At 36.2% G+C, this 22,754-nt stretch overlaps 1 protein-coding gene across 2 annotated transcripts in view; it reads right to left on the bottom strand.

Annotated features, from left to right (window-relative positions):
* RELN (reelin) overlaps nucleotides 1–22,754 on the bottom strand; it is a 524,894-nt gene that overhangs the window by 132,277 nt on the left and 369,863 nt on the right. For both annotated transcript variants that reach the window (XM_049641337.1, XM_049641338.1), the window contains exons 21-22: nucleotides 7,331–7,523; nucleotides 6,423–6,535 (exon numbers count right to left, since the gene is read on the bottom strand). In XM_049641337.1, coding sequence (XP_049497294.1) covers nucleotides 6,423–6,535; nucleotides 7,331–7,523 — 306 coding nt within the window. The remainder of the gene's footprint in view (nucleotides 1–6,422; nucleotides 6,536–7,330; nucleotides 7,524–22,754) is intronic.

The raw sequence follows: 22,754 nt of genomic DNA, 5'->3' as shown, positions 1-22,754 counted from the left end.
CATTGTGTATATAAACCACAATTTCTTTATCCATTCATCAGTTGATGGACATTTAGGCTCTTTCCATAATTTGGCTATTGTTGAGAGTGCTGCTATAAACATTGGGGTACAAGTGCCCCTATACATCAGTACTCCTGTATCCCTTGGGTAAATTCCTAGCAGTGCTATTGCTGGGTCATAGGGTAGGTCTATTTTTAATTTTTTGAGGAACCTCCACACTGCTTTCCAGAGCGGCTGCACCAGTTTGCATTCCCACCAACAGTGCAAGAGGGCTGAACTTGTATTTTGCTGCCAATCATTTTTCTTTGGTAGTTTAATGTTTGCTCAATCATTATCCAATTCAACAATTTTATCATGAAGAAAAGTTAAAAAGAAATCTGTGGTTTGGATATATACCTCAATCTTAATTTAATTGGTGACATTTTAAAGAAAAACAAAATATCAGATTTTTTAGTTGTTGTTACACAGAGATTTGATGCTAGGAAAAGAAAGGGAAAAAGAAAGAATATTTTAAAAAAAGGTATATACGAAAGAGCCTCTCATTCACAGATGAAAATGTGAGGTGTTTAAATTACACTACTACTATTCCTTACAATAAACACAACAGTAGTTATTAGAAAACTTCCAGTTAGCTCTCAATAGAACTTGAAAGTTGAGTTTGGGGGTATTGTTTTGGGGTTGAGGGACATGCTACAATGTACTATAAGTAAGAACATCTGGGTGCTAAATTCTGCTTATTATTTCTGAAACATTAACTTGTTTTGGTTTCATGGACAAGCTGATGTTAAGTGGAAACAAAAAGTTAAACAGTCCATTGTACACAGAAAACACTTGGGACCTTGATTCATCTAAACCAGAGAGAAAGTCTAAAAAGAGGGAATTTTGAGAGCACATTCACTGTGCTCAAGAAAGTTGCCATTCACTGGCCATCATAAAAGATTCTTCTAAAATCACATCATATTTTTTGTCTCTAGAAATTTTCAGGGGTTGTGATTAGTTCTTTTTGGTGCCCAACAAAAGTGCAAAACAAAAGAAAACAAAAAAGATGCGCAGGATTAATGTGCAGGCTCAGTTCCATTGATTAAACCCTCCCAGAGCACACTACCTACACATACACTTGATCTTAATGGCTCAGAATGATCCCTTAATGTCTACTGCATCAATTACCCACATATTAAATACTCCCTAAGTACGTAACAGATTGTTAAAATCCAGGCTAAGCCTTTATTGTTTATTTTACCAATGATCTATGGCTAATATGTTGCATTTTCATTCCTAGTAGGATAATTCCAGGATTCACTGAGATGCTTCCAGTAGACACACGATTGCTGCATATCAGTGCTCGTCATGATATGTGCCATGACAAGAATGCGCCTCCTCTATGGTAATAATTTATATTTGTAACCTAACAGCCATCACAACTTCCAGAGTTCCATTAAGAAATTCCTACTATAAAAGTAGGTACATTGTTTTAGAGCATAGAGCCCTACAGAAAAGAAGACAATTAAGTTTCATGTATCAGTGTCATGCCAAGGACTGCGTCATGCTTTCAGGACTGCTTATAATCTGAGTCAAGTCTAAGGCCACAGGTGTTCAGATTGTGAGCTCTTCTGGGGACAGGGCCATCTTTAGTCTCAATAGTTTGCACAGCAACAGAATAAAGTAGGTGTACCAAAAATGTCTGCTAAAAAAATGAGTCAATGAATGGAAAAGCAGGCCAGGAAAGGGCAGCCTGTTTCTGACTTCTCTTGGTAATGAAGTAAAGAATTTGGTAGGAGTCTGGGGACTTGACCCCTTGGACCCTAGCTCTGCAATTTATCAGCTGTGTGACCTTTAGTGAGGAATTTAAGCCTTCAGGTTTTCTAAGTTCCTCACCTCTCAAATAAGGGGACTGGGCAAACTGATTTCTAAGATCCCTTCCAGCTCGTAAATTTAGTGATTGTTCTGGTGGTTGTTGACTGAGGATGGTTTATTTTCTTTAAAGTCACATGTCTACATGAAACACATTGTTTTGAAGTTTTGATATTTCAAACATTAAAATGGGGTTGGAAGGTTTCAGAAATCTGTCCTAGATTTCCCAGTTTATTTATGCTTCTGAACAGTCACATGTAAACACATCCTAAATTCTTTGACTAAGTAAATTAATCCTTATGTGCATCTTGTGAACTCTTGAAAAAGACAGTATCTCCTGAAGATAAAAAGCTCAAAGTGGATTCTTCCATTTAAAATTACAATCCACAGTTTAATGTGATGTTAATTAACAGAAAAGGAAGCAAGAAGAGGTTGAATATTGGCTTTGTTTTTAGTGAGAAAAAAAAATTAGTTGTGTGAGCAATCTCCAGCTGGTCACACATGAGAACACAAGGTGTGATCTCACTGATTTGCAGTTGCATCACTGCTAAATATTGCCCTCAATACAAATATTTAATTTGCCAACCCCTTCCTGCCTCAAATCTAAGCAATCTTAGAAGGAACGTCTCGTGTATTTTAGGTTGGGTCCGAAAGTGGGACCACTTTGATGTGCCGTGTGCATCATGAAATGAAGTTGACTTGCACTTAAAGTCCAAACTCTATGGATTCCCCAAAGCAACAAAACTTGACAGTCTTGTCTTAATTGATTTTTTCCCCCTCACATAAACTTCTAAACTGAATTAAACTACCACTGAGTCATCTCTTGACAGGTATCAAGGTATCAAGGCTAAGGAATCAAGGTAAATGAAGGCTGACTAAATTGTATTTTCCACTTTCAGAGTTACTGTAATTACATTTACCCAATTATTCTGAAACTCATTCAGTCATTAGGCGTAGGTTTGTATATGAAGTCAGCAACTGACAGCTGTTTGGGTCTCATTAGGCCCTGTTCTTATGTAAATGTCTCTCATAAAAACAAAATTAATTTTCATTGGGTAACAAATGTTCAGTTCATATACAATATTATTTCTCTGAGCAGGTGTATATATAGTTGGTATTTCTGCTGAAAGTTGTCCTACCTAACATATATTCCAAAGTTAACAGACCTTTGATAACATGGGAACCACATTTGCTTGTATGCATTCAATTGATAGTTGCATATGCATCAGTCAAAGCAGCAGAACGAAGATTTGCCAAAAGGCAAGATGTTTCAAACTAAATTGCACTCCTTCTCTCCAGTGCTTGAGTAAAACATGGTATTTGCAAAAGTTTGAAATGAATATAATACACAAAATGATCAGGAACACCAAGGACAATAAATCAAATTTATCCTTATAGCAGAGCTTTTAAAAAGCTTTATAAATCCAAAAACAATGATAATAACCAGTTGAACACTATTTTTTTTTTGAAATGTAGTAATAATGTTTAGTTTAAGTATTAGCGGGAGTACTAAAAGAAACTATCTTATTGGGTTGTTTGTTTTTAAAAAGTATGTTTACTTTCTTTACCTAGGGCTTGGAAAAGAATTTGGAAAAGCAGAATTCAATTATTCACTTACATGTACTTAAAGGCAAATAGCTGCAGGAATAATCTAATAGTGAGGCACACTGACTTAAAATTCTACTTAATTCTCCAACATGTAATGAGTACCCAATGTGTGGCAGGCAGTATTGGAACTGAAGTATTTAAAGGTTAAATAGATTTCCTCTCAAGTGTGTAATAAACATTAATGAGAATTGATCTTTTCTGACTATACTAAAACCTTCAACTCAGTGATAGTATCTTTTAAGCAAGGAAATAATACTGTAACATACAATTTGAAGGTAAAATAACCTGCAGTTTTGGATTTTTGTTTTTTCTGGGTTTTTTTTTTTATAAAGGACAATACTTTTTGGATACTCTCTAAGCTACATTAATTAAGAATAATAGTTTAGAACATTTCTGAGGATGATAAGACATCTCTAAAATATACTATATACTATAAAGATTACTGACCTAACCATCATAATTTTGAAATTCTATTCCACACGTCAATAAATAAAAAGCAACATTTTTTAAGTGATGAGGGTAATATACTTAATGATAAAATAATCATAAAGAAAAAGCCTCAGTATTTATGACTAGTATTTCAATTGATCTGTTGTTTTTTAATAATCTTGATAGGTATGCTTGGAATATCCTTGAAATTAAATAAAAGTCTTGACTGTATTCCCAGCAGTGGATATAAAGAAGCAGGATGTTAGAGAAAGCAGCAACTTGTTATACAAAGCATTAGTTGAGTATCCAGGAAATGGCTCACAGTTGGATATAAAAAAATCTGTGGAAATCAAATTTCAAGCATTTTATTCCAACTGACATAATGATGAATCCTTAAAAATAATCAAGTAGACATTCTTCTATAATTCAGTAATTCAACTAAAGGACATATAATAATAATTCTGGTTGTTATCTAACCAATTGTTTTTGTGTAGAGTCTAACTTTATTGTAAAATAATCTAAGAAGGGTTTATTTAGTAATTTTCTCTTTATAAAAGGGCTCTCGGAAGGCAGATGCCAAAGAAAAATATAATTCTTGTCTCTCTCTTTCACTACTACTACATATCATCATAGAATCTTAGAATTCAAGAACTGCGAGGGACTTTCAAGATCATCTAATTAAACTCCTTTATTATACTCTGAAGAAATCAGGCTTGAAGAGGTTGTGAATGGTTAAAATCATGTGATTAATTAATCACTGGGAGGGATATTGAAAACTCAGGCCTTCTAATTTCTAGTTCAAGTTTCTTTCTTGGGCGAGCTTATCCTGTCCCAGGGCTTCAAATGTACTTGTGGTATTTAATTCTTCAACCCAAAGTACATTTTAGCCTAAGAAACCTCTTTTTTGAGCTCCAGATGTGTAAGTCCAGTTGGCTTCTTGACATTTCTGCTGGGATAGATAAGTCTCTCAACTCTCTATCACAAAAACAGAACACTTCATTTCCTGTCCCCAATCCACTCCTTCTCCAGGCTTTCCCACCTCTGTCAGTGGTACAACCATCCAGCAATTTCCCTAGGCCTTGGATTTACAAGCTGTTTTTGAGTCTTCCCTTTCTACCACAGTCCCCACCCAGTATATCAGCAAGCTCTATTTGATTAAAATCTATTTCACAAATGATGGCTCTTGTCATGTCTGCCACAATCATACTCAAAGCCACCTAAACAGCAAATGCCTGAAACCCCCAATGTGATTTCCTGTCTTCACTCTTTTTCCTACAATCTATTCCTCACAAGGTGCCTGGAGTGATCAATCTAACACAAAATGATGTAATATTTAGGGGAAAAATGTGTTTTTCTCTTAAGCATTATCATGTATTTAACTTTTTCCCTAGTTACTGAGGCTTTAGCTTCTTGGGGGGTGATTTTTATTGTTACTGAAAGAATGTGAATAGAGGAAAAGAGTGTACATTAAGCTTTTGAAATAAAAAGTAGGGCTTTGAAGTGAAAAAACAGCCTTGAAATACAAGCTGTCTTGATATAGGAGTTTTTGGATTCCTGTATCCTTTCCTTCTATGTATGTCACACCCAAAGGAACCAGCTTATTGAGTTCTCCCATAAAAAGAAAAGTTGGGGCAAAAAGGGAGGTCAGAAAAAGCTAGGACACAGATGGTATTGTGCTAAGTGAAATAAGTCAGACTGAGACAGACAAATACAATATAATTTCACTTACCGTGCAATCTAAAATACAAAACAAACGAATAAACAAATAAAAAACAGAATCAGACCTACAAATACAGAGAACAAACTGATGGTTGCCACAGGGGTGGGGGTGGAGGGATGGGCAAAATGAGTGAAGGGGTGTGGGAGATACAGGCTTCCAGTTATGGAATGAATAAGCCATGGGAATAAGAGGCACAGCATAGGAAATATGGTCAATGGTATTGTAATAGTGCTGTATGGCCACACAGTTGCTACACTTGTGGTAAGCATCACATAATGCATAGAGTTGTCAAATCACTAAGTTGTGGGGGGGGGGGGGCGCCTGGGTGGCTCAGTCAGTTAAGCATCCAACTCTTGATTTCAGGTCAGGTCATGATCTCATGGTTTGTGAGATCAAGCCCTGCATCGGGCTCTGCACTGATAGTGTGGAGCTGGCTTGGGATTCTCTTTCACCCTCTTTCTCTGACCCTCCCACTATGCTCTGTCTCCTCTCTCTGTCTCTTTCTGCCTTTCAAAATAAATACATAAAAAGCATTTTTTTTAAAAAAAAAATCATTAAGCTGTGCACCAAAAACGAATGTAACATTGTGTGTCAACCATACTAAAATTTAAGGTAAATAGGTACCGTCTGGAAATTAAATTTTCATTAGCCCTATTTTTGCAAATATCCTCAGTATAAAAGAAAGATCTGGGTCTTTTGATGACAAAGAAAATGCATCTTGCCATTGTGCTTAACTCTTCTTTGCATTCAAGCCATGCTAATAGAGGTAATAAAAGTGAAAGTAACAACCATATGCAAAGATGTCATCTCTCACCAAGTTTTCTGGGGAAGAAGCACTGTGACTCTCCTCCACTGCGTGAACTCACTAGCGTGGTAAATACTTGCTGATGTGAATTCTTGACAACTTGGCATACTTGGAAGGCATTCCTAAAAGAGAGGGAGGCAAAAATTAAACTCAGCTTCTGTTTCCTCCAGGGGCCATATGTTTACTCACTCACCATAAGTGAAAAAGGCCTTAGAGAAATCTAATGTCATTTTCTTAACCATGTGCAATACGGATGCAGTCCATGATTTTCCCTTCTCTGAGGCTAAAATATTTGGGAAATAATGGGAACAAGTGCCACCATGAAATTAAATGTCTTTTAATCCTAATCCTCACATATAAACATGGAAATGGATCAGGACCCATTTTTGTGACCTGTTATCATAACATTGGCATTTGGTAGAATTATTCTATTCACTGTGTTATTTATGCATTATTGCAATGTCAGATCTCTGTGTGTATGTGTAAAGAAGTACACTTTATCCTAAGAAACTGTATTTTTGTATTTCTTTTTTTTTTAAGGTAAGACATGTCATATTCTTAATATGGTCTACCTACAAGTAAAGAGACTTAGAAAAGAACAGATGAAGATATATTACAGGGATAGAGAAGAAAGAGATGTATTTATGGAGGAAGAGGGTTAGAGAAAATAATATTCAAAACATCATCATCCTAGAGTATCCGGTCCTGAAGTTATTCCCGTTTCTTTTTTATTTTCAATTACCTTTTGGTATCTGCCAGTGCAGAATGTGGAAATCCTTATTGCTGCCTGTGTCAATTCTAAGTTATAAATAATATTGTTCCTTTTCAACCAAACCTAAACTTTTGAAACTGTAATTCTCTGCTTCCTCTGTAAAAAGAAGCCTACTCATCACAAGTGTTAGAGAAAACAGACTTACCTCTTGGACCAGGTGCCAGGTGAGGCCATGATTGGTTGAGTACTCCAGTTTCACCTGGTTATCCATGTGTGGAGTGTATTTCTGGCCACAGCCCATCACCAAACTGAACTGAATCATATAGGATGCTCCTATCTGCATTGATTGTGTTTCCACATAGCGCATGCTTGAGGCAAGTTTAGAATCTCCGGTGAAACTGAAAGACAGGAGTGGGAATCAGAAGATTAAAACATGATGAGTTAAGGGAGAATTAAGCTCTTCATTTCATACCATACACCAAAATAACTTAAATATTTTTTAAATTTTTAAATTTTTTTAATTAGAGAGAGTGAGACAGTGTGAGTGAGCACATGGGGGAGAGGCAGAGGGAGGGGAGGGAGGGAGAGAGACAGGGAGAGAGAGAGAGAGGGAGAATTCCAAGCAGGCTCTGTGCTCAGTGTGGAGCCCAATGTGGGGCTCAATCCCATGACTCTGGGATCATGACCTGAGCGGAAATCAAGAGTCGGATGCTCAACTGACTGGGCCACCCAGGCGCCCCATACATCAAAATAATTTAATTTTACTTATTTAAATCTTGCCAAGCTCTAGAATGGATTTTAGTCAATCTAATAAATGTAATTTAAAATAATCTGCCCATCAAAGAAGGAATATATTTTTTAAACTTAATAGCTGGAGCTGTCAAATATATTTGAAAATGGGTACTCACTCATATATTGTTCATGAGTATAAACCCTTTGACTCATTAATCTCACTTCTTAGAATTTATCTGAAGGAAATAATCCTAAATTCAAGGACAGCTTTATAAAATATGATTAATATTGCAGGTTTCCTTATAATAGTAATTGGTAACCATTTCAACATCAAACTACAGGGAAAATGGAATACTTAAGTAAACTGGTATAGCCACTTGACAGATTATCCATATTTCAAATATTTATTAAGGTAATAAAATCAAATTAACATGCTTATGAAAAAATACATTTTTTAAAACCCACAAAGAAATTCACCAGAATGTTTGCAGTGGCTATGTTTGGTGGTGGGAAACTAGACAGTTTACAACTTTTCTTTTGCATTTCTTAGTTTCCAAACAGTCTTCAATGTTCGGGCATTAAATACTGAAAACATCATGGTGTAGTTTTAATGACTGTGCCTAAAGTCAGTAGAATTTTACTGGGTACCAACTGAGTACTATGTAATTGTAAACTGTCTGAAGACAGGCACAATTACTTTTTTAGAGCAAGTTGCTCAAGGAATTTATAATCCATTAGAGGAGATTAAAATATGGACACATTTTCACTGTGGTTAATATGGGTAAATGTAATAAGGATTCCAGGGTTGACCACACTGGGGTTTGTCTGCCACAATATTTAGTATTGCCGCCCTGAAGTAGGTCCAGTAGTTCTGTGAGTTCTACTCATCACAGTAGTTCCTGTGAGTCAGGGGGCTTAGCTGACATAGAAAAGGGAATGATGCAACACTCAGTGACATCTTTGAGGTATTTGATATTTTTTCTTATTTATCCTTTGCTGAATCAGCAAAATAAGGAGTAACTACACTGCCTTGCTTCTTGAAGACATTAACATGTTATTTAAAGATGTTGGGGTGCCTGGGTGGCTCAGTTGATTAAGCGTCTGACTCTTGACTTCGGCTCAGGTCATGATCTAATGGTTCGTGAGACTGAGCCCCACATGGGGTTCTGGGCTGACAGCACTGAGCCTGCTTGGGATTCTCTCTCTCTCTCTCTCTCTCTCTGCCCCTCACCTGCTTGCTCTTTCTCTCTTTCAAAACAAATAAAAATAAACTTATAAAAAAGATGTTATTTAAAGATGGGACATTGTCTATAAAGAGGATTGACATGGGTTTGGGCTCAAGGTTATAAAATGCAAGAAGCTTTTTCCTAAGTACTCTTTAACAGTTTTAAATTAAGCTTTTTTACACTTGGACAATGAATAGAGGAATAAAGTGTTTAAAAGCCCCAAACTCTGCTTTAGCTGAATGGTCAATAAAAGGAAGAGAAAAGTCATATTCATAATTGCTGGTATTAAATATCCAGTGTTTACAACTTGTTTATCATTAATAATAAAGATGCCCATCCTTTGTTGATTCTAGGCGATATCCTCAGGCTGTGTTAAGCTAATATCCATGTTATCTTTCTTAGTTCCATCCTTAAAATAACTCTGTGAAGTAGGAATAATATCTCTAGGCAACAAATGTGGCAAAGGGGATAGTAAATGGTAGAGACTCAGTGAGAAATCAGCTTTGCCCAACTCTAAAACCACTTAACCAATATACTCTCTCTCTGTCCTATTACTATAAGATGGAGAAAAAAAACACAGTTTTTAATAACTTTCATGTATAGTTAATTTAAAAATCATTAACTTTCAGTTACTATGTAATGATACTTTGGTGTTAGAGATCTAAAACCATGATTGCTGCTGTGTGATATGCTGCATAGGATGCAATCTAGAAAACATAAAGCTGCAGAATGCAATTTTTAGCAATATTACAAAAGAAAAGAATCAACATAGAATAAAAACACTAGTAAGCCCTATAGGCACAAACTTGTCTACATAAATTCCAGAGTCTTTTAAGTAAGCAAAAAAAAAAAAAAAAAAAAAAAAAAAAAAAAAAATCCTGACTGCTTCTCTCCATGAGAAATAAATGTTGCATTTAACTTCAAGGGTTAAATGCACTTTCTAGTATGCTGTATGAGGAAGATAATTTGAGGCAGGCAACTAATTAGTCATTTGAATTGTTTACTTAAAAGGTACACTGTACATCCTGGGCATCTGGGAAAAGCCACATGGTGCAGGGCAGTACATGAGACTCATGGTCTGCAATCCACAGAGAGCCACTAGAACTTTCTCACCCATGTCCTGCAGAGTATTTCCCCACCACAGCATTTCTGAAATAATTTAAGATTATTTTCACAATCAGCTCCTTCTTCTCCTCAGAGATGGTTTCCTGTCCTTGCAATTCCAAGAGAAACAGAAAGAAATGCTGTATTTTGCATCTTTTTCATGGTTACAATCAACCATGAACCTGGTTCAAGATAGCAAGTACTCAAACCTGAGAAGTATGTGGTCTGTGAGCTACCCTCACGATAACTGCTTTTAAAGGTCCCAAGACACCAAGAAAGAAACAATATAAAAATTATATAAAAGGACAAGTCTAGGGGCACCTGGTTAGTTCAGCTGGTACAGCATGGCACTGATCTTGGTGTTGTGAATTTGAGCTCCACATTGGGTGCAGAGATTACTTAAAAATAAAATCTTAAATCTTGGAAAAAAGGACAAGAGTCTAAATGAAGACTGTTAAACAGGGACAATAAAATTCTTACTTAGAACTGATATCTGTTCCACTGGTAGTTGTGTCTTTTCTTCTTGTTTTTGTTGTAAGCTAAAGCTGAGTGGATTTCTAATCGATACACCTGCCATACTTCATGGTGCCATATGATACCTATCCTGATGTCTTAATTGGAAGCAAAATAACACAAGAGAAGCACAGACATCTATGCCTTAAAACTCTGACCATTCATAGTAAGAGTTCACTCAGTTGTTTACCATCCATACTACAAGTTCACTCATGCTTTATTCAGAACTGGCTGAAAGCCAGTGATATTAGGTCAGCGTTTTCTCTCCTGAATATGCTGATGTTCTTACTCAGCTGGAGTTTTAGAGGAGAGAATTTCACAGTCTGCCATCCTTTAATTGATAAAACTGTTCCTCTTTGTTGCTTGTGTAAGTCAGCATAGGTTCACAAAGGTAAAAATGAAGCTGAACTCTGTAACAATCAGAGAAACAAAAAATAGTCCACATCACCCTTTTGGGGAGAAATTCTGGAGACAGAATACATTGGAAACCAGGAGGCTTAGTTTCATTTGTGCTGATCTGCAAGAGTGCCTCAAAAATAAAGGGACAATAAAAATGCTCCTGCATCTAATTACAAGATTTAATGAGAGAATGTGGATAATTCTTTCCACTAGGACAAGATTACCTCCCTGTGTCTTTCATTCTACCACCAAGAAGGCTAGTAGGCTCTCTATTATGCCCCTGGTAAAATGGATAACACTATAATGTAACTCATGTTTCCATAGTTCTTTCTTTTTCTTTCTTTCTTTCTTTCTTTCTTTCTTTCTTTCTTTCTTTTCTTTCCTTCTTTCTTTCCCTCCCTCCTTCCTTCCTCCCTCCCTCCCTAGTCAGTGCACATGCACACAAAGGGGGAGAAGGGCAAAGGGGAGAGAGAGAGAGAATCATAAGCAGGCTCCATGCTCAGCACAGAGCCTGATGTGGGGCTCAATGTGGGGCTTGATGTGGGGCTTGATCCCATGAGCCTGGAATCATGACCTGAGCTGAAATCAAGACTTGGATGCTCAACCAACTGAGCCACCCAGATGCCCATTTCCATAGTTCTATACTTAGTTCATAGTATAGTTCCTTTGCCTCCTCCTCTCTTGTTAATCTCACAGATAGCTGAGGATCTGTTTTCCTGACTAGGTTGGAAGCCTCTCTGCAAGAGGAGATCATATCTTGTTCATCCCTGTATCCCCTAAAGCACTCAGAACCTTCTGTACCTCACAGAAGCACCCCGTGTTGTTGCAGGACATCATGGTTTTCCAACAGCTAGGTTACTTTATTTATTGAGTTGAGGCCATTTGGAAGGCTATCATGGATCCTTAACACTGTGTAATGGAGATAAAAAAAAAAAACCCAGAGGCTGAGTTGCTGACTCCAGGGTCACACAGTTACTAAAAAGCTAGCAACTAGGCCTTCTGATCTCTACTTTGATGTCCTTTCCTCTATACCATGTCCATTAAAGGCACTTAAAGAATGTTAAATAAAATGAGCACATGAGTGAGGTTTCTCAATTGGGCAGAAGGCAAGTTTTACAAAACCATAGTTCCTTACATGCGGTAATGAACACAAAGTTTTTAAGTTATTCTCACTTAAAGAAATCACTCTTCCTGCATTTCCCCAGAAACTCTTTCAAATCTCCATAAAAAAGGTTCTTTTATATGAAAGGCAGATACACATAGCCAACACAAAGTGAGAGAATACCCCTCTCTCCCCCCCAACACAAAGTTCCTTCAAGGCAAATTCACCTAGGGACTGAGCCATTTTCAACAACTGATCCCATTTCTTTAAGAATAGTTTGATAAGTTAGACACCGGTGTCTGAAGTCTCACTACCAATATGCCACAAGAGAAGACAATGCACCAGTATTTACATTTCTTAAAAACTGAAGCAATACTCAACTATTTTCAAGGACCCCACAGAGAAGAATACCTCTGCAGGGCTCATTTCCACAACAGAAGAGCAACTCAAAGCTGGTTTTGGTTGGATGCCATTCAAAAGTATATTCATCTGCAAAACGACATGTAAATGAATCTAAGCCTCTCTAATATCATCTCTTCTTGGGTTTTGTTTTTGTATCAAAGAAACGTTTGCTGGAGTTGACAATCTTGTTGATATTATGGAATTAAAGGAGGCATTTTTAATTCACTTGTTATTTCTAGAATGTTATGTATCAAAACAGAAATAACCATGCTATCTTAGTGGATTATACAAAGTTTACATTTACTGGAAAAAACAATCTGACAATAAAGAAGTTTTTGGTTTTTTTTAAGTAAAAATTTGCAGTCCAACTACCTGAAGATGATCACTGCTAACATTTTCGTATAAATACTTCCAGACTTCCTTATGTTTATACACACATAAACACTCACTTTCCTTTCTTTATTTTTTCTTTTTTTAAAGTTTCTTTATTCTGAAAGAGAGAGCCTATGCAAGGGGAGGGGCAGAGAGAGAGGAGAGACAGAATTCCAACCAGGTTCTCAGCAGAGTGCACAGAGCTGTACGCAGGGCTCGAACCCCATGATCATGAGATCACAACCTGAGCCGAAATCAAGAGTCAGACACTGAACTGACTGAGCCATCCAGGCACCCTCACTTCTCTTTCTTTTAAAAAAATTATTACAAAATCATAATAAACCTGTTCTTTTTTTCTTTTTACAACTATTTCATTGACATCTTTCCATATTGAAAAAATGTTGAGAATAAGCCAATCTCCAATTATGGAACTCTCTGGAGGTTGCTTCCATTTTTCACTGCTATAAACAATATTTCTATAATATGTATCCTTATATATCTTTGTGTACTGGTCCAATTATTTCCTTAAGATAGATTCCTAGAAGCAGAATTGCTGGGTCAAAGCAAATTTTAAAAATGAGCATTTACTACGAAGTTGCCCTTCAAAAAAGTTGTAGTGGGAAATATAGCCTTCCAGTTATGGAATGAATAAGTCACAGGAATAAAAGGCACATCATAGTGAACATAGTCAATGATACTATAACAGTGTTGTATGGTGACAGACGGTAGCTATACTTGTGGTAAGGATAGCATAATGTATAGAGAAGCTGAATCACTTTGTTGTATACGTGAAACTAATGTAAGTAACACTGTGTGTCAACCATACTCAAATTAAAAACAAAATTAAGAGCTTGTGGATTTCGAAATAGCTAGGGCACTCCTTATTTTATCTTGTTGAATTGGCAATCAAAGGTGAGGCAAGAGGAAAAAATACATGAGGAATCTTTGAAATTCTTTTTTTACCCTTCCAACTATGTGCAGCCATGTACATTATTTACAGTGTAGTTAAGCAGGGTCATTTTAGGACTTTTAAAGGATCTTCAGGCCCACGGGTAGCTGTTGGTTACGTGTCCAGCTTTGGCTCAAGTCATGATCTTGCGGTTCATGACTTCAAGCCCCGTGATGGACTCTGTACTGACAGCTGAGCCTGGAGCCTGCTTCAGATTGTGACTCCCTCTCTCTCTGCCCCTCCCCTGCCGCAAAATAAATAAACATTAAAAAAAAATGTAAGACTTTTAATCTTTGGAAATTCAATTACACATCATGGCAAACATATTAAAATACACCCACATCCATTATATATTTTTCATTACAAAAACCTCCAAATAGATTTTATAATTTTGCCTTTAAATTTTATTTGCTACTAGTGATGCATGTAATTTATGTTTGGTTGTAATTATTCAGCACATTCAGGAATCTGACCGAAAAATTATTTCCAATATCATGAAATTTTATGAATATTTAAATTTAGCAGTTAAGGGAGTTAACATATATTGTGTTTTGTAGATATTTAATTTAAATTTATTAATCCTACTTTTGCAATTTGCTTATCATATTTTTGAGATAATATTCATTTCCTCAGTTCCTGGACTTTTTCCAGGCCCCTGAAAAGCTTTGAGGCCCTGGCATGTGCCCAAAATGACTAATGAAAGAACTTCCTAGGAAGAGGCAGAGAGAATGTAAAGAAAGGTATTAGAAGAAGAAAGAGCTTGACTTGGTGGGAGTAGAGAGAAGGAAGACCACGGTGGTTGGGATGGTCAACTGGACCAGGTCACCCCGGGCCTACCACGGAGATTTCATGAACTGCTATCCATAGAAAGTAATTTTCTCAGCCTATTGAACTTCTACTTCAACAAACCACACATACCATGAATCTAAATCATCAAATGTAGAATTCTCTGGTTAATTTCTTTCGTGGTGTGTTTACTCTCTTACTTCCAAAATCTCACTTAGCTACTACTTAGTCCAAATGAAGATTTTTTAGGGAAATCTAACTTTGGAGAAATAAATGACTTAAAAATCAACCATGTGGACATCAACAGGACATGAGTCTTGGCATATGGCTATTTTATTCATTTCTTTGGCAGGTCCTATGGCTTTGTCCTTCAATATATATCTTCAAGTGGTCCATTTCTCCACTACATCATTCTGTTCCTAGCATCATTATAAGCACATGTAGATGACACTGTTAGCCTCCAAGCTGAGCTCCTTCTACTGCTTCACCTGTTACCCTCTATCATCTGTTCTCCAAAAAGCAGCCACAATTATTTTTTAAATACAATCACATTATATTACTCCTCTGCTACAAATTATTTACTCACTTCCCATAACACTTAGGATAAATTCCAAAATTGCTATATTGCTCTATAAGGTACTAATATAATCTATCTCCTTCCTGCCTCAGGGCCTTTGCTCTTGCTGTTCTCTCCACCTGTGATGCTTTTCTTGCACCCTTTTACATCATTGTCTTTCATTCTTCTGCTCTGTTCTAATGCCTCCAGGAGGGCTTTACTGACTATCTTACCTAAAAAAGTTTCACTCTTATGTGAAACTTAATCACTTATGCTACCTCACGTTCCATTCATTTATTCTCACAGCACAAACCACTTCCTGAAATATTATTATGCATGATTACTTGTTTACTGTTGTTATTCCCCTCCAGAATGTAAGCTCTGCAAATAAAAGACTTTTCTATCTTCATCTCTAAAGCCTACTGTGCTTCCTCCAGCACAAATAGTGCCAGTAGTGCAATCACTATCCAGTCAAATGTATAAATTAGTCTATCAGTGAATGAAAAACTTCATGTAATGAAATCCTTATGTTGAAAAAGCCTAAAAAGTAGACTCTATTTTAGAAAGTCATTTATAAATCTATTTAGGGGAATGTTCAATTATATTGCCAGTTTGTTGGAGGCACTGATACTCCTGGGTACTGAAAGTACTCTTTAAATAGCTGCTGAAAAAAGCAGTAAGTGACTTTTCAGTTTGTTACTCAATATATTTACTTTATCTATCTGCTAAGCTTCCTGGAACAATCATTTACTGTGAAATGGTGGTTGAAGTGGCTCTTGGGAGCCACCTCACCCCAAATAGCTTCCTTCAGCACACAATTTAAATTGATTTACTGTTCTTTGTAATTGTCCCTGTAAGGAATAATCCCAAGAAAACTCTAGGCTTACTAGTAAACTATTTAAACTGACAAAATCTCTACAAAAGATATAGGTTGATGTTCAATGAAAGAAAATCCTAAAGAAATTCACTTGGCTGTGTCTTCTAATGGAAGAAGCTGGTGGCATTGATAAAATTGAGATTGCAAATTCATGAGAACACTCAGGTTTCCTTGACTGCTTTCAACATTACTGAGAACGATTTTTGTGAGGAAGAAGAAAATGGCACAATATTACCAGCCCTGGACCAAGATCAGGAATTCTCCAAACTGCTTACCAAAAGAATACTAAGGCCCCATAACTTCCAAGCCAAGGACCAAATCTTAAAGGGTAACTTCTTTAAGAACTCCTATGACTTGGCATACCACAGGTGTAAAGCCTTTTAGACTGAACATTAATAAAATTTTTGACAAATCAAAAAAAAATTAGGCTTTTCCAACATGAGGATTTCATTACATGGGACACTCACCCTAAAGCTGTTCTCTTCCTTTTATACCTCTATTTTCCTGCATCTCCAGGGCTGACCATGCCACCTGGGGCTCGTGTGAAAAACCAGGCTTCCCAAGTCCTCCAGCACAACACTAAATACCACATAATGTTATCCTTTTTTCTCATGCCTGTTGTTATTCACAGCTAATTTCACTTCTTGTGTGTTGCTCTTTTATTTTCTCTCTACTTTCAGGACAAACCTAAGGAAATATCTCTCCCTAAAAACTGACCCTAACATGACAAGTGCTATTTATTTTCTTGTATAAAAAAAAGGGAGAGCTTTTTCTTTCTTTTAAATTTTAAATTTATTTATTTATTTTGAGAGAGAGAGAATGCGCGACAGAGTGAGCAGGGGAGGGATAGAGAGGGGGAGAGAGAGAATCCCAAGTGGGTTCTATGCTGACAGCACAGAGCCCGACATGGGCTCCACCTCGCAAACGGTGAGATCATGACCTGAGCTGAAATCAAGAGTCGGACACTTAACTGACTAAGCCACCCAGGTGTCCCAAGAAAAGAGAGAGCTTTAATTAAAAAAACAAAATTAGACATAACAAGGAATGAGTAACTTCTGTTTTAACACCCATGAAAGTACCTAGGAAGCCTTTCAACATTTCTATGTCTCATTGGTCTCTAAATCTTCTTTTAATTAAATCTGCTTCTCCTCAAGCGTCATGAAAAATGAAAACTATAGCTTTTCTTTTTTCTATTTTTTTTTACTTTTATGTTTTTCTATCTATTTTACTTTAACTTTTGCTAGTTTTTATTGAGATATAATTGACATACCCTGTTGTATTAGTATACAACACAATGAGTTGATATATGTATTTACAGTGAAATGATCACCACAATGTTTAGTTGACATCAAATCACTTCACATAGCTACAATTTTTTTTTCCTTATGAAGAGAATTTTAAGATCTACTCTCTTAGCAACTCTCAAATATACAATACAAGCATACCTTGTTTTATTATGCTTTCCTTTATTGTACTTCCCAGATATGTTTTTTTGGTTTGTTTGTTTGTTTTAAACAAATTGAAGATTGTGGCAATCCTGTGTCAAGTGAAGTTCTACTGGAGCCATTTTTCCAGGGGCATTTGCTCATTTGGTGTCTCTTTGTCACATTTTGGTAATTCTCACAATATTTCAAGCTTTATTATTATTAATAGATTTGTTGTAGTGATCTGTGATCAGTGATAATGATTTACTGAAAGCTCAGAGGATGGTTATCATTTTTTAGCAATAAAATATTTTCAAATTAAGGTAAGTACATTGTTTTTTAGATATAATACTATTTATTTCACACTTAATATGCTAAGTATAATGTAATCATAACTTTTATATGCACTGGGAAACCAAAAAATTCATGTGAGTTGCTTTTTCGAGATATTTGCTTCATTGTGGTGGTCTGGAACTAAACCTGCAGTATATCTGAGGTATGCCTGTATGGTACTATTAACTCTAGGCATCATGCTGTATGTTAAACCCGTAGAACTTATTTATATTATAACTGAAAATTTGTGCCTTTTGACCACCTACACCCATTTCATCCACTCCTGCCCCCCTCAGCCACCACACCACTAGTAATTACCAATCTGCTCTCTGTATCCGTGAGTTAGTTTTTTTCAAGGTCAATCCAAGTTACTATGAATGGCAGGATTTCCTTTTCTTTTCTGACTGAAAATATTTTATTGTATGTATAAACCACATTTTCTTTATCCATTCATCCATGGATGGACACTTAGGTTGTTTCCATGTCTTGGATATTATAAATAACGCTGCCATGAAACATGAGAATACATGTATCTTCTAAGAAAATGATTTCATTTCTTTAGATATATATTCAGGAGTGGAATTACTGGATCATATGGTAGTTCTATTTTTAATTTTCTGAAGAACCTCCATACTGTTTTTCATAGTGGCTGCACCAATTTACATGTCCACCAACAGAGCACAAGAGTTCCCTTTTCTCCACATCCTCATCAACACTTGTTATTTTTTGTCTTTGTGATACCAGCCATTCTAACAGGTGTGAGGTGATATCTCACTGTGGTTTTCATTTGCACTTCTCAGATGATTAGTGATTTGTGCACCTTTGCACACCTGTTGGTCATTTGCATGTATTTCTTGGAAAAATATCTATTTACTTCCTCTGCCTATTTTTAATCATCTTATTTTTTTTTTTGCCATTGAGTTGTATGTATTCTTCATTCATTTTAAATATTAACTCCCTGTTGGATATACGATTTGCAAATATTTTTCCCCATTCCATAGATTGATGGTTTTCTTGGCTGTGAAGAAATCTTTTAGTATTATATAGTCTCACTTGTTGATTTTTTATTTTGTTTCCTTTGGTTGGTGTCATATCCCCAAAACTCACTGCAAAGATCTATGTCAAGATGCTTACCATCTATATTTTCTTCTAGGGGTTTTATGGTTTCAGGTCTTATGTTTGAGTTTTTAATTCATATTTTGAGTTATTTTGTGTATGGTATAAGATAGTGGTCCAGTTTCATTCGTTTGCATGTAGCTGTCCAGTTTTTAAATATTATTTACTTAAGGAACTGTCCTTTCCTCATTGAACATTCTTGGCTCTTTTGTAAAAAATGATTTTTTTTTTAATGTTTATTTATTTTTGAGAGAGACAGAGACAGAATGCGAGTGGGTTAGGGGCAGAGAAAGAGGGAGACACAGAATCCGAAGCAGGCCCCAGGCTCCGAGCTGTCAGCACAGAGCCCGATGTGGGGCTCAAATTCTAGAGCCGTGAGATCATGACCCGAGCCGAAGTCCAATGCCCAACTGACTGAGCCACCCAGGCGCTCCTGAATATTTTTTTACACCCATGCATGGGTTTATTTCTAAGCAATCTATCCTGTTCTTTGTAGATCTGTGTCTGTTTTCATGCCAATACCATACTATTATGATTACTGTGCCTTTGTAATACAGTTTGAAACCAGGAAGTATAATGCCCCCAGATTTGTTCTTCTTTCTCATGAGTGCTTTGGTTATATTGCTCAGATTGCTTTTGGGGTCTTTTGTGATTCCATAAAAATTATAGGATTGTTTGTTCCATTTCTTTGGAAAATGTCATTGGAATTTCAATTGGGATTGCATTAAATCTGTAGATTGCTTTGGCTACTATGGGCATGTAAACAATATTAATTCTTCCAATCTATAAGCATGGAGTGTCTTTGTATTTATTCGTGTCTTCTACAATTTCTTTCATCATTATCTTATTGGATTTCAATGGACCTGTCTTTCACCTCCTTGGTTAAATTTGTTCCTAGGTATTTTATTCTTTTTTTTTTTTTAATTTTTTTTTCAACTTTTTATTTATTTTTGGGACAGAGAGAGACATAGCATGAACGGGGGAGGGGCAGAGAGAGAGGGAGACACAGAATCGGAAACAGGCTCCAGGCTCCGAGCCATCAGCCCAGAGCCTGACGCGGGGCTCGAACTCACGGACCGAGAGATCGTGACCCGGCTGAAGTCGGACGCTTAACTGACTGCGCCACCCAGGCGCCCCGGTATTTTATTCTTTTTGATGCAATTGTCAATGGGACTGTTTTCTTAACTTCTCATTCTGCTAGTTCATTTTTAGTATATAAACAATTGATTTTTTATCCTTCAGCATTACTGAATTTGTTTACCAGTTCTTACAGTTTATTGGTGAAGTCTTTAAAGTTCTTACAGTTTATTGGTGAAGTCTTTAAAGTTCTTACAGTTTATTGGTGAAGTCTTTAAAGTGTGTGTGTGTATATATATATACATATATATATACATATATATATGATATCATATGCAAATAGAGACAATTTTACTTCTTCCTTTCTGATTTGGAGTCTTTTAGTTCTTTTTCTTTTTTTAATTGCTCCCACAAGGACCTCTAGTACTATACTGAATAAAAGTGGCAAGAGTGAGCATCCTTGTCTTGTTACTGATCTTACAGGAAAAGTTTCAGCTTCTCACCATAAAGTATGATATTAGCTGTGAGCTTCTCAGATATGGCCTTTATTATGTTGAGGTACATTCCATCTATACCCAATTTGTTGAGAGTTTTTATGATAAATGGATGATGAATTTTGCCAAATGTTTTTTCTGCATCTATTGAGATGATCATATGATTTTTATCCTTACTTTTGTTTGTGGTAGGTACATCACAGTGATTGATTTGCACAGGTGGAACCATCCTTGCATCCCTGGAATAAATCCCATGTAATCACGGTGTATGATTCTTTCAATGTATTGTTGAATTCAGTTTTCAAATATTTGGTGAAAATTTTAGCATCTGTGTTCATCATGGATATTGGCCTGTGATTTTCTTTTCTTGCAGTGTCTTTGTCTGGTTTTGGTATCAAGGTAATGCTGGCCTCATAAGATGAGTTTGGAAGTATTCCATCCTCTTCTATTTTGGGGAAGAGTTTGAGAAGAATTAATGTTACTTATTCTGTAAATGTTTAGTAGATTCATTAGTGAATCTGTCTGGTCCTGGACTTTTGTTTGTTGGGAAGTTTTTGATTATGGATTCAATCTCCTTACTAGTAATTGTCTGTTCAGATGTTCTACTTCTTCATGATTTAGTTTTGGTGAGTTGAATGTTTCCAGGAACTTATCTTTCTTTTAGGTTGTCTAATTTGTTGGTCCATAATTGTTTACAGTTCTCTTATGATCCTTTTTATTTCTGTGGTATCAGTTGTAATCCCTCTTCAATTCCAATTTTGAGTCCTTTTTTTTTTCTTTCTTTCTTTTTTTGGGGAGAGGGGAGTCTAGCTAAAGGTTTGCCTGTTTCATTTATCTTTTCAAAAAGCCACTCTTGCTTTCATTGATTGACTTTTCTACTGTCTTTTTAATCTCTATTTCATTTATTTCTGCTCTGATCTTTGTTATTTCCTTCATTCTGCTAACTTTGGGCTTAGTTTTTCTTTGTCTGCTTCTTTGAAGTGTAAGTTAGGTTGTTTACCTGAGATCTTTCTTGTTTCTTAATGTAAGCATTTATTGCTATGAATTTTTTTTTTGCACTGTTTTTTGCTGCATCTCATACATTTTGGTATGCTGTAATTCCATTTTCATTTGTCTCAAGATACTTTTTAATTTTTCTTTTGATCTTCTTGACCCATTGATTGTTATTTAATCTCCACACTTAAGAATTTTCTAATTTTCTCCTTGCAAATAATTTCTAGTATCAAACCATTGTGGTAGAAAAAGTTGCTTGATATAATTTCAATCTTCTTAAATTTATTAAGACCTGTTTTGTGGCCTAACATATAATCTATCCTGGAGAATATTTTAGAGTATTTTGTGTGTGCTTGATAAGAATATGTATTCTTTGCTTTGGGATGGAATCTTCTGTAAATATCTGTTAAGTCCATCTAGCCTAGTGTGTCTTAGATTCAATATTTTCCTATTGATATTCTGTCTGGATGCTCTATCCATTGTTGTAAGTGGGTTAAGCCCTCTATTATTATTATTTTCTATTTCTTCCTTAAGGTCAGTTAATATTTGCTTTAAATATTTAGGTCCTCTTATGTTGGGCACATAGATATTTACCAACATTATATTCACTTTTTGGATTGACCCCTTTCTCATTATATAGTGACCTTTTCTGTCTCTTATTACAGTTTTTCCCCTAAAGCATATTTTGTCTGATATAAGTATAGCTAAACCTGCTTTCTTTTGGCTTCTACCTGTATGGAATATCTTTTCCATCCCCTCACATTCAGTCTGTGTGTGGTCTCAAAGCTAAAATCAGTCTCCTGTAGGCAGCATATAGTTGGATCTTATTTTTTTTTATTCAATCAGCCACTCAATGTCATTTGATTGGAACACTTAGTCCATTTACATTTAAAGTAATTATTGATAGGTATGGACTTACTATTGCCATTTGTTAATTGTTTTCCAGCTATTTTTTTTTTTATAAATTTTTTTTTCAACGTTTTTTATTTATTTATGGGACAGAGAGAGACAGAGCATGAACGGGGGAGGGGCAGAGAGAGAGGGAGACACAGAATCGGAAACAGGCTCCAGGCTCCGAGCCATCGGCCCAGAGCCCGATGCGGGGCTCGAACTCACAGACCGCGAGATCGTGACCTGGCTGAAGTCGGACGCTTAACCGACTGCGCCACCCAGG

The sequence above is a fragment of the Panthera uncia genome, chromosome A2 (genome assembly GCF_023721935.1).
Source record: "Panthera uncia isolate 11264 chromosome A2, Puncia_PCG_1.0, whole genome shotgun sequence".
Lineage (NCBI taxonomy): Eukaryota > Metazoa > Chordata > Mammalia > Carnivora > Felidae > Panthera > Panthera uncia.
Note: the sequence above shows the minus strand (reverse complement) of the source record. Positions and strands in the feature narration are given on the sequence as shown.